The following is a 12104-nucleotide window of genomic DNA, read 5'->3' on the forward strand; positions in this document are numbered from 1 at the left end:
TGGGTCTTCCTTAAACTGCAAGGGCTTTCTCTAGTTTCCCTGAGCAACGGCTACTCTTCCTTAGGGTACATGGGCTTCTCATTGCAGTGGCTTCTCTTAAGGTGGAGCATAGGATCTAGGGCCGGCAGGCTCAGTAGTTGTGCTACTCTGGCTTAGTTGCTCTTCTGCATGTGGGATTTTCCCAGATCAGGGATCTAACTGCATCCCTTTCATCAGCAGGTCAATTCTTAACCATTAAACCACCAGGAAAGCCCTTTATTCATGTACTTTTAAAATGGAAACTAAAGAAATGGCAACCCATTCCAGTGTTCTTGCCTGGAAAATTCCGTGGATGGAGGAGCCTGGTGGGCTACCGTCCATGGGGTCGCAAAGAGTAGGACACGACTGAGCGACTTCAGTTTAGCTTTTCAGTGGGACTCAAATCACCAGTGTCTATATTAAAACGGTTAAGAGTAACATCTAGTTGTATTTAAAACCACCCACCATCTTCTATAGTGTGACAAAAATCAAGTCCTTTGCAACTATTTTAGTGACTGTGGCTCAGTCATGTCCAGTTGTTTGCGACCCTATGGACTATACAGTTCATGGCATTCTCTGGGCCGGAATACTGGAGTAGCCTTTCCCTTCTCCAAGGCAGTTTTCCAACCCAGGAATTGAACCCAGGTCTCCCACATTGCAGGCTGATTCTTTACCAACTGTGGCACAAGGGAAGCACAAGAATACTGGAGTGGGTAGCATTTTAACGTGCACTTATATCTTTGAAATGCGAACCAGTAGTAGTTGTTCTCGGCTTGGTCAGGGAAAGATAAGACTGCCTGGACCCTCCCAGCTGAGCAGAGACCACAGGATTCCTCCACCTTCTCCAAGGCAGAACCATTGGCTCTCACATCACCCAGGGAACCTGTGGGCCCTAGTAATGTTACAGAAATAGTTGAGAGCAGCTCTGGGAAAGTGCAAACCCCAAAGTCCCCCTTTTAAGAGTAAGTGCCCTTAAGTCAGACGTTCGGGTTTCAACCTGGTCGGCTTCCAAGAAATCGTCTGCTCTCGAAGGGACTTATCAGCCTCTTCGTGCCTTAACTGCTTCATTTGTAAAACGACTTTATTGTATTAAGTGACTTAATGAATGCAGAGCACTCAGAACGGCGAACGCGAAGAGCGCCGAGCGCGCGAGCTTGGAAGGTCCCAGCGCCCGGGCCCTGGCCGTTAAGCCAACAGCCGACCACACAGGCCTGGGGACCGGAGCCTGGCATTGGGGAAGAGCGCGCCCCCGCCGCCGCGCCTGCATTTACACAAGGGTTCCTGTAGTGCGGGGCTATTTAAAAACACGAAATCGAATACATTTTTTTTCCCGTAAGAAGTTAATAATTATGTTCCACTATAATTATGTTCCATTGTGCCCTTTCCATACCATGAGAGTAGGAGCCCAAAGATGGCGTAAGGAAAAATATTCCACATGAGCGTTTATTCGAATGAGTCAACAGACATCCTCCGGGCGCCGTTTGACTTCTGTTTGAACCCCCCAACCCCGCCCTCCCCGCCCTGTACGCTCCAGACGCAGAGACCACAGAAATTCGGCCCGACGATCTCTGTACGCAACAGCTCCTGGAAGCCTCCCGGTCCCGTCGCCTCTCGGACGTCGGCGGGAGCGCGCACGCCCACCGGGAGCCCGGAAGGCGCCGGCGGGTCACGTGTCTGCGCGCCCCCGCCAAGGCGGGCTCCAGGCGGAAGTGAGGTTTGGGTTAGGCGGCAGCGCAGCGTCGGCGAGGAGCGCGGGCTGCGGAGAGGCGGGCCGGGCAGAGCGGGGCGAGCGGGAGCGCAGGCCGGGTAAGCGGCGGTGGCGGCGACCCGGGCCTCGCGGCTCAGCCCCGCAACGGAGCAGACCTGCGCAGCGCGCGCCTCTCACCGAGCCCGACCGCTGAGCCCGCCCTGGACCGGCGAGCTCTGATCACTGAGGCCCAGTCTGCCCTCGCGGCGCGGTGAGTGCGGGCGGGGCGGGCGGCGGACTTGGCGGCGGCGTGCGCGGCCGGAAGTGCGGCGCTTTGTGCGGCCGATTTGGGCGGCGCCAAGGTCGGGCCCGCGGCGGCGCTTTGTCCCGCGGGGCCAGGCGGGCGGGTGCTGCCCGAGGGAGGCGGGGCTGGACTGCGGGGCGCGCGGGCAGGTGCGGCGTGGGCGGCGGGGAAGCTGCCCCCGGGCCGCCGAGAGCGGCGTTTGTTGCACAACAGTGTTCTCTGGGTCTTTTTTTTTAAGGTTCAGGTGATCAGATCAGGGAAATGCAAAAAATGGGGAAGCAATGGGGTGGTGTTTCTGTTCGTAGGATTTTCATCGTTTCCAGTGTGTAAACTATCCACTTTTCTCACAAAGTAAACATTATTCCATTTGCCTGGCAGAAGCCTTAGCTTGAAAGGCTTTCAATGTTTTAACCAGAAAGGACGTATCATGGCCCAGCCTTGGTCAACTTTGAAAGAGAGGTGCGCCTTTACAGCGTCCACGAATAGGGTCTTCCTCATTTATAGTGTATATAAGCGTGCATCTGATGGGTTGTATGAGTTAATGCTTCATTAAAGTCATACATAAAAGTATTTTGGAGTGTTTTGCCAAGCAGGACTTTCTTGAAATGAAAAGGTTTGTCTCCTTCCCCCTCCTTAAATTTTCAAGTCACCCTTGTGTAATTTTTAAGATTATTTTCTCAAATGGTATATGAAAAACTTGGCAATAATAGTAGGGACGCATTTTAGAACTTGGGTTAAGTAACCAAGGATTGGGTTATTTTTGCTTTGACAGGAAAGAATTAGGCTAATTGTTCTGTTGTTGAAGGTACTATGGTGCACATTGTGAAGTTTTTTTTGTTTCTTTTGGGGTTTATAGAGTGGGCTTGCTTTAGTATGTGTTTGCATAATTACTTCCGTTTAGTCGTATTTGTGACTAAATGGACAAGCTGAGGTGTGCCAACAAAGGTGCCTCTAGTCAAAGCTGTTTTTCCAATAATCGTGTATGGATGTGAGAGTTGGACTGTGATGAAAGTTGAGCGCCGAAGAATTGATGCTTTTGAACTGTGATGTTGGAGAAGAGTCTTGAGAGTTCCTTGGACTGCAAGGAGATCCAACCAGTCCATCCTAAAGGAGATCAGTCCTGGGTGTTCATTGGAAGGACTGATGTTGAAGCTGAAACTCCAATACATTGGCCACCTGATGTGAAGAACATTGGAAAAGACCCTGATCCTAGGCAAGACTGAAGGCGGGAGGAGAAGGGGACTACAGAGGATGAGATGGTTGGATGGCATCACGGACAGGATGGGCATGAGTTTGAGCAAGCTCTGGGAGTTGGCCATGGACAGGGAAGCCTGGCTTACTGCAGCCCATGGGGTCGCAAAGAATTGGACACGACTGAGCAACTGAACTGAAGGTATGGTAGAGGTCCCTGCAGGCTTTAAGAGTTGGAAACTGCAGCCTTCCTCTAGGTTCTGTGTAGCAGTCACTCGAGACACATGGAGCAGGTAGCATCCCCTCTTCCTGCCTTCTGCTCTTCAGAATAGTGGAAGGATCCTACAAGCCAGATGGGCGGGGGAAGCTGCTGTTGGTATTACTGCCCTTGCCCTCTTATCCAGGCCTGATAGATTTGTTAGATTGTTACTTAGTATTCTACTCTACAGCTGCCATTCAATTCATTTCTGTTTTAAGGCTAGACAGAATTGTGATGTCAAAATTATTTGAATTTTCAAACGAGAAAATGAGTGTAATGCCACAGAGGTAGAGGATTAGAATTGGGAAAAACAAGCTTAAGTGCGTATAAAGAATATTATTTTAAGTTTTTTTTTATAGGTTCTGTAGCTTAAAGGCAAATTTTTGCCTCCCAAACTTGTCTTATTTAAACAGCTTCTTTTCACTGATCAATTGAGAGCAATTTTAAAACAACAGCACACCAGCCTAATAGAGGTATGGTTACTTTTCTTATGCCTGGGTTCCACTTTATGTCTCTATCTTTGAAGTTCTGTGCAGAAATATGTGAATGTCTCCCAATAGATTGGAAACCTTGATAGTGAAGCTCGAGTTTGGAGGCGTTCAGAGTCTATCTTATGTGCTCTTCTTGATGTTATCAGGTGTTACCCAGACTTTCCAGTGCTGATTGTGTTGTTCGGGTTTTATCTTGTGTATTGCTGTCTGAGAGAGAGACTTTAAGCCCCTTAACCTTAGTTTTCTTGGTATGAAGAAAAATAATATACAAGGCCTCTACAGTCCACAGGGTAGCAAAGAGTCAGACACAACTGAGTGACTTCACTTTCTTTTTTTCTTTTGTAAAGTTTTAGAATTACTGTTTTGTGTGGGAACTTTGTTTAGGTCATGGTATATTTTGAGACTAGAGAAACTAGTACAGTGATGGATGTTAAATATACTTTCCCTCTGAGGATTATTAGATTTCAAGTTGAGAAATTTTTGCTGTAATCTTTTTTAAACCCTAATCTGCTGCTACCAAGTCACTTCAGTCGTGTCCGACTCTGTGCGACCCCATAGATGGCAGCCCACCAGGCCCCCGTTCCTGGGATTCTCCAGGCAAGAACACTGGAGTGGGTTGCCATTTCCTTCTCCAATGCAGGAAAATGAAAAGTGAAAGTGAAGTCGCTCAGTCGTGTCCGGCTCCTAGCGACCCCATGGACTGCAGCCTACCAGGCTCCTCTGTCCATGGGATTTTCCAGGCAAGAGTACTGGAGTGGGTTGCCATTGCCTTCTCTGAAACCCTAATCTGAGACTTAACTGTTTTGCTGCAGGTGTCAAACCACCCATAGGAATTCTGACATTTTCATCATTACAAATGAGAAACTTAAAAAAAAAAAGTGATAACTAGCTTCTCTGGTGGCTCAGAGGGTAAAGCGTCTGCCTACAATGTGGGAGACCGGCATTTGATCCCTGGGTCAGGAATATCCCCTGGAGAAGGAAATGGCAATCCACTTCAGTATTCTTGTCTGGAGAATCCCATGGACGGAGGAGCCTGGTAGGCTATAGTTCATGGGGTCGCAAAGAGTTGAACAGGACCAAGCGACTTCTCTTTCTTTCTTTCTCTCTCTCTCTCTCTCTCTGTCTCTCTGTCTCTCTCGCCTTGAAATTGGGATTCTTGGCCCATACCAAATCAGACTGGCAAATCCGTGGTTTCTGGGTGACAGTAGGCACTAGAATCCCAGGCAGAGTGGTGATGGTGGTTTTTTACTTTTAACTTTTCATTACTTAAAAAGTATGCAAATACAACATACAGCCATATACCCAACATATCAATCCCATTATATAGCGTGCTCAGGGCTGGTGTACTGGGATGACCTTGAGAGATGGGATGGCAGGGGAAGGTGGGAGGGAGGGTCGGGATGGGGAACACATGTACACCCATGGCTGATTCATGTGAATGTATGGCAGAACCACAATATTGTAATTCAGTTCAGTTCAGTCACTCAGTCGTGTCCGACTCTTTGCAACCCCATGAATCGCAGCACGCCAGGCCTCCCTGTCCATCACCAACTCCCAGAGTTCACTCAGACTATGTCCATTGAGTCAGTGATGCCATCCAGCCATCTCATCCTCTGTCGTCCCCTTCTCCTCCTGCCCCCCATCCCTCCCAGCATCAGAGTCTTTTCCAATGAGTATATTGTAATTAGCCTCCAATTAAAATAAAAAAATGTTTTAGATTACAGACATCGTGTCATTTTTACCCTTGAATAGTTTAATATGTACTTCTAAAAATCAATGCATCTTTACATAACAAAATGCTATTCTCACATATAAGAAAATTAATGATTGTTTAATGCCATTTGATATCTAACCCATTTGTTTGTACCCCTCAATCCTTAAAATACCTTTTTATAATTTTTTCCATCTTAAAACCAGGATTCAAACAAAAACCTCCTGTGGCCTTTATTAAATCTATGTTAATCTAGAACCATCCTTCTCCCTACTCTCCGCCTTTTCCCAGACCCCTTGCCCTCTAGATTCCCTCCTTTTGGCTTTGTCTGATTGCTTTATGGTGTTCAGTATTTTTCTCTAATTCCTGCCTTTTTCTGTCACCTGGGAGGTAGATGTGTAGGGTACACTGGATTCAGATTTTAGTATTTTTGTAGCAGTACACCTCAGATGATGCAGAGTGATTCCATCGTGTGAGGATGCATGTAATAAGTAGCTTGGGGGGCTTCCCTGGTGGCTTAGTGGTAAAGAATTCACCAGCCAATGCAGGAGACATGGATTCAATCTGTAATCTAAGAAGATCCCACTTGCCTGTGTGCCACAATTATTGAGCCTGTGCTCTAGAGCCCAGGAGTGGCAGCTATGAAGCCCACACACTCTAGATCCTGTGCTCTGTAATAAGAGGCTGCCAAATGAGAAGCCAGAGCAGCAACTGTAGAGTAGCCACCTCCCAGCACAACTAAAGGAAAGCTCGAGCAGCAGTGAAGACCCAGCACAGCCAAAATAAATAAAAATTTAAAAAAATAAGTAGTTTGCTCTTAGTGATGTTAAGATTGGTCAGTGGGTTCAGCATTCATGTCCACTAATCAATAAACTGAGCACAATTGTATGGTAGTTTGAACATTCTTTGACGTTGGAGTGAAAACTGTCCATTTCCACTCCTTTGGCCACTGCTGAGTTTTCCAAATTTGCTGGCATATTGCGTGCAGCATTTTAACAGCATCATCTTTTAGGATTTGAAATAACTCTGCTGGAATTCCATCACCTCCACTAATTATTTGTAGTAATGCTTCCTAAGGCCCACTTGACTTCACACTCCATGATGTTTGGCTCTTGGAGAGTGCCATCGTGGTTATGTGTGTCATTAAGACCTTTTTTTGGTACAGTTCTTCTATGTACTCTTGCCACCTTTTTTTAATCTCTTTGTCCTTTGTTAGGTCCTTAACATTTCTGTCCTTTATAGTGTCCATCCTTGCATGAAATGTTCCCTTAATATCTATCATTTTCTTGATGTGATCTCTAGTCTTTCCCATTCTATCTTTTTTCTCTATTTCTTTGCACTGTTCACTAAGAAGGCCCAAGTTTAGAAAAGGCAGAGGAACCAGAGATCAAATTGCCAACATTCATTGGATCATAGAGAAAGCAAGGGAATTCCAGGAAAACATCTACTTTTGCTTCATTGACAGTGCTAAAGACCCACTTCGACGGTGTGAGTCACAACAGATTGTGGAAAATTCTTAAAGAGATGGGAATATCAGACCACCTTACCAGTCTCCTAAGAAATCTGTGTGGATCAAGAAGCAACATTTAGAACCAGACATGGAACAACAGACTGGTTCAAAATTGGGAAAGGAGTATGTCAAGGCTGTAATATTGTCATCCTACTTATTTGATTTCTGTGCAGAGTACATTATTTGAAGTGCTGGCTTGGATGAAGCACAAGCTGGAATCAAGATTGCTGGGAGAAATGTCAACAACTGCAGATATGCAGATGATATTGCCCTAATGGCAGGAAGTGAAGAGAAACTAAAGAGCTTCTTGATGAGGGTGAAAGAAGAGAATGAAAAGGCTGGCTTAAAACTCAACATTAAAAAAAACTAAGATTGTGGCATCTGGTCCCATCATGTCATGTCAAATAGAAGGGGAAAGGATAAGCAGTGACAGATTTTACTTTCTTGGGCTCCAGAATCACTGCAGACAGTGACTGCAGCCATGAATGTAAAAGACGCTTCCTCTTTGGAAGGAAGCTAAGACAAACCTAGACAGAGTATTAAAAAGCAGAGATATCAGTTTGCCACAAAGGTCTGTATAGTCAAAGCTATGGTTTTTCCAGTAGTCATGTGTGGATGTGAGAGTTGGACCATAAAGAAGGCTGAGTGCCAGAGAATTGATGCTTTCAAATTGTGGTGCTGGAGAAGACTCTTGAGAGTCCCTTGGACTGCAAGGCTATGAGACCAGTCAATCCTAAAGAAACTCCACCCTGAATATTCATTGGAAGAATTTTAGCTGAAGCTCCAGTACGTCGTTGGCCATCTGATGCTAAGAGCTGACTCATTGAAAAAGACCCTGATGCTGGGACAGATTGAAGGCAAAAGTAACTTGAGAAGCTGTTACGTTGTTCATAGACCTTGTGCAAACCTTTTTGTTGAAGTGGGAACTGCAGCTTTTTCTTTTATTAATCCTGTTATTTTTTTTTACCTGTAAGTTTTAATTATAACTTCTTAATCACTTTAGGAAGTAGTTATTAGTCTCTTGGGAAGCATAAATGCTTTTAGGAACTTCTGGGTAGTTTGGACGTATGGTATTTAGAATTCAAGTGTAATTCTGTACATTTTTTAAGTGGCAAATGTAGAGTAAGATTTTATTAGTGGTTTAGACTGTAAGATTGTGTAAGGAAAGCCTTTGTGGTATTCAGTGCTTTGAGTTGTCTACAGTTCTTGGCTGTAACGAATAATTTTGTTACAAACATTCAGGTACAAATTTTTGTGTGGATATGTGTTTTCACTTCTCTTGGGTATATACCTAGGAGTGGAGTTGCCAGGTCAAATGGTAACTCCTGTCTTTAACTGCTCTGCTGTTCATCAGCTTCATTGCCTACCAGATGACATCTCCTGCGCAGCCGCACAGTTAAGGGTCTCCATGTGATAGCTCCAACCTAACCTGTGTCTCTGTAATCATCTTCGTTGATTCCCATGTAGCCCAAGCTCCAAACAGGCCCAGTAGCAAAGTGTCCCTAAAGTGCATCTTGCATTTTCTAATTTTTTTGTCTTTTCAAGATCCTACCTGTTGAGAGCTTATACCACCTGTGTAATCCAAGTTATTCCTGACCATTCCTCTCCTCCTGCATTAAATTTTTGCTCTTCCCACTCAACCCTCACAACACTTTATTCCTTTATGGCCCTTAACACTCTGACCCCGAGTCATCCATTGTTTATGTCTTCTGACTTGCAGACCTGCCTATCGAGTACAGTACCCACCACCTACATGTCCCTATTCAGAGTTCAGCTAACGTGTAGGTCCTTGGTCTAGCCACATTTCAAGTGTTCAGGTAGTGACTACTGTATGTGGACAGAGCAGATGTACATTTCCATCTTCACAGAAAGTTCTCTGGGGCAGCACTTTTCTAGATGGTAAACTCAGAACAGGGACTGTGACTTGTCTTCCCCCCCCCACCCCCCTGTGGCCTTTGTGTAGTGCTTTACTTATTCAATTAAGAAAATGAAATTAGATCCTGGCACAGAATAGAGAAATAGAGTATTGAAAAGTATTCACCTCTCTAGAAATGATAGTTGAACCAGAGAAGTAGATGAAATATATGAAAAAATCTCTACATTTTATGTTGTAGATCTGCCAAGAATGGGTTAAAAGTGCAAGCTAATGCGGATTGACAAGTTACCAATTTGTTTCTTCTTAAACAGTGATGTAAAATACAGTTGGTTTTCCTCTCTACTTCTTATGCTTTGCTCTCCTTGTTTCTTTCTAATCTGTTCTGTAGATTTGCATCGTCCAGTATGGTAGCCTACAGCCAAACACGTCTATTTAAATTTAGACTGAAGTTAAATAAAAAATCGGATCCGATCCTAGCCACATTTTTCAGGTGCTCGTTGTTTACTTGTATTAATAGCTAATGGATGCTCTCTCCCAAAGATAGGGAGCATCTTCATCCTTGTTCTTTTGGACAGCTCCGATCTAGATTTCTGTCTTAGCTGTGGTTGTGGATGTCATGTCAGATTTTGTTCTGCCTTTTGGTTTGGAAGTTAAAGAAATAAGACAGTTATTTAGGTAATAAATGTCCCAATCACTGATATCTCCAATTAATTTCTACTTTAGAATTTACTGCACAGGCTAAGGATTTGACCAGGTATACTTTTGTGTGTACTGAACTGCTTGGTTGGAAATATTCTAAGTCAGTAAGCTGAGGTAGAAATTTGAAGTGGTGTGTTTTTGTATTTTGTCTCTGTAATGGAATTTGATGCCAAGAGTGTTTTGAAGTACATGTGTCTTTTAGAAAGTCAGCAGGTAGTGGCACCTTTTTGTGTGTGTCATTGTCTTTGGTGCTAACAGTGGAAACAGTGTCAGACTTTATTTTTTTGGGCTCCAAAATCACTGCAGATGGTGACTGCAGCCATGAAATTAAAAGACGCTTACTCCTTGGAAGAAAAGTTATGACCAACCTAGATAGCATATTGAAAAGCAGAACATTCATTTGCCAACAAAGGTCCATCTAGTCAAGGCTATGGTTTTTCTGTGGTCATGTGTGGATGTGAGAGTTGGACTGTAAAGAAAGCTGAGCAACGAAGAATTGATGCTTTTGAATTGTGGTGCTGGAGAAGACTCTTGCAAGTCCCTTGGACTCCAAGGAGATCCAACCAGTCCATTCTGAAGGAGATCAGCTCTGGGTGTTCTTTGGAGGGAATGATGCTAAAGCTGAAGCTCCAGTACTTTGGCCACCTCATGCGAAGAGTTGACTCATTGGAAAAGACTTTGATGCTGGGAGGGATTGGGGGCAGGAGGAGAAGGGGACGACAGAGGATGAGATGGCTGGATGGCATCACTGACTCAATGGACATGAGTTTGAGTGAACTCCGGGAGTTGGTGATGGACAGGGAGGCCTGGCGTGCTGCGATTGATGGGGTCGCAAAGAGTCGGACACGACTGAGCAACTGAACTGAACATAGCTAGTGGAATATCAGTTCCTCAGCCGGGGATTGAACCTGGGTCGTGGCAGTGAAAGCCCAGAATTCTAATGGCGAGGTCACCAGAGAACTGCCTGTTTTTCTTTTAAAATAGACTTAATTTTTTTAGAGCAGTTTTCGGGTCAGAGCAAAACTGAGCAGAAAGTGCAGAGTTTCCATATGCCTGTTGCCCCCTCCCCCATTGCTGTTTTTATTTTTAAATTTAAGATCCCTTTAATCCTTACTACCAAGTCAGTCAGTGATTGACGTACTGGATAAGGAATACTGAATAGTCTTAAATAAGCTCACACTTTCAGAATGCATTGGGTGATAAAATTCAGAGGAAGGGATAAAACCATGGTTGTAGCTGTGCAAATTCTTGAACTTGTCAGGCAAAGAAGATTGTGAATTATAGAACATTGATTTGGTTAGTACAGTTGCTGTAGCTAATTTGTCTCTTTTAGGAAATACACATATATTTTATTTATTTTTAGGAAGTATATAATTTAATGTGTTGTTTCAGAAATAGAGAAAGGTGCAAAAAGAACATTAAACCGCTCCATCTAGAGGCAGTCACGATTCATGCTTTATTCTCCTCCCTGATAGTTTTCTGTCTGAGCTGGAGGTGCGCATGCCCAGTGTGTAGGTGCACATTTGGGATCACACTGCATTACAGTATTGTACTGCCTCCCCTTTTACCCCAATTATCATTGTAGCATCCTGTGTTTTTAATCACTTATAAGAAAAAAGCAGCTGCATGGTATTTCATGCTCTGGATAGATCTGGTTAAGACTGTTCTCTGTAATAAGGACATTTAGATTATTTATAGTTTTTTTTTTTTAACTGTTTTGAAAAACAGGGGCACGGAGAACACTTTTTTCCCTTAGCGTCTGATGGACTCAGGAGAGTTATAAAGCAAAGCATACAGTGTCCTGGTGGGCACCCGTTAGGGCTTTGGCATTCCTTTTCTGTGCTCTGTTGGTTAGCAGCAGCATGGAGTGCCTTGTTTCTACATTTCAGAATAGATTAGAGAAAGGCCTCTTGCTACCTGCTTTTTTGAGACTGATGATGGAGAAAAACCTGAGAACAAAAATGCTTGGCTAAATCATTTTTTTTCCCTTTTTAGTTCTTGAAATCATGAATCCTGTTTATAGCCCGGGTTCTTCTGGGGTACCCTATGCAAATGCCAAAGGAATTGGTTATCCAGGTAAGCATGTAAAATTTTGTTTCCATTATTAAACTTTGAATACATGGTCCATTTCTATGTCATTAAGAATGCTTTTGATGGACAGACCCAGCTCAAGTGGCTTAGATAAGGAAGAAAATGTGTCAGCTCATGGAGTTGAAAAATCAGGAGCTTGGGCTGGCTTTGGTTGGAGCCTGATCTGGTGGTTCCAAGGGTAGGGACTAGGTCTGGTTTCTTTACTTCCTGTGCTCAGCTTCACTTCCTCAGTGTTGTCGCAGTGTGGGACACAGGTCACACTTCCCG

General features: G+C 44.3%; 1 protein-coding gene across 4 annotated transcripts in view; it reads left to right on the forward strand.

Annotated features, from left to right (window-relative positions):
• Positions 1 to 1719: 1719 nt before the first annotated feature.
• FAM168B (family with sequence similarity 168 member B) overlaps positions 1720 to 12104 on the forward strand; it is a 40598-nt gene continuing 30213 nt past the window's right edge. For all 4 annotated transcript variants that reach the window (XM_086372261.1, XM_086372269.1, XM_086372257.1 and 1 more), the window contains exons 1-2: positions 1720 to 1976; positions 11742 to 11822. Coding sequence is in view for 2 of the 4 variants with exons in the window: in XM_086372257.1 (XP_086228383.1) it covers positions 11753 to 11822 (70 nt within the window). In the remaining 2 variants the exon portion in view is untranslated. The remainder of the gene's footprint in view (positions 1977 to 11741; positions 11823 to 12104) is intronic.

Source organism: Bos grunniens, chromosome 2 (assembly GCF_055505025.1).
Source record: "Bos grunniens cultivar Pamir isolate PY7600 chromosome 2, Bosgru_T2T1.0, whole genome shotgun sequence".
Lineage (NCBI taxonomy): Eukaryota > Metazoa > Chordata > Mammalia > Artiodactyla > Bovidae > Bos > Bos grunniens.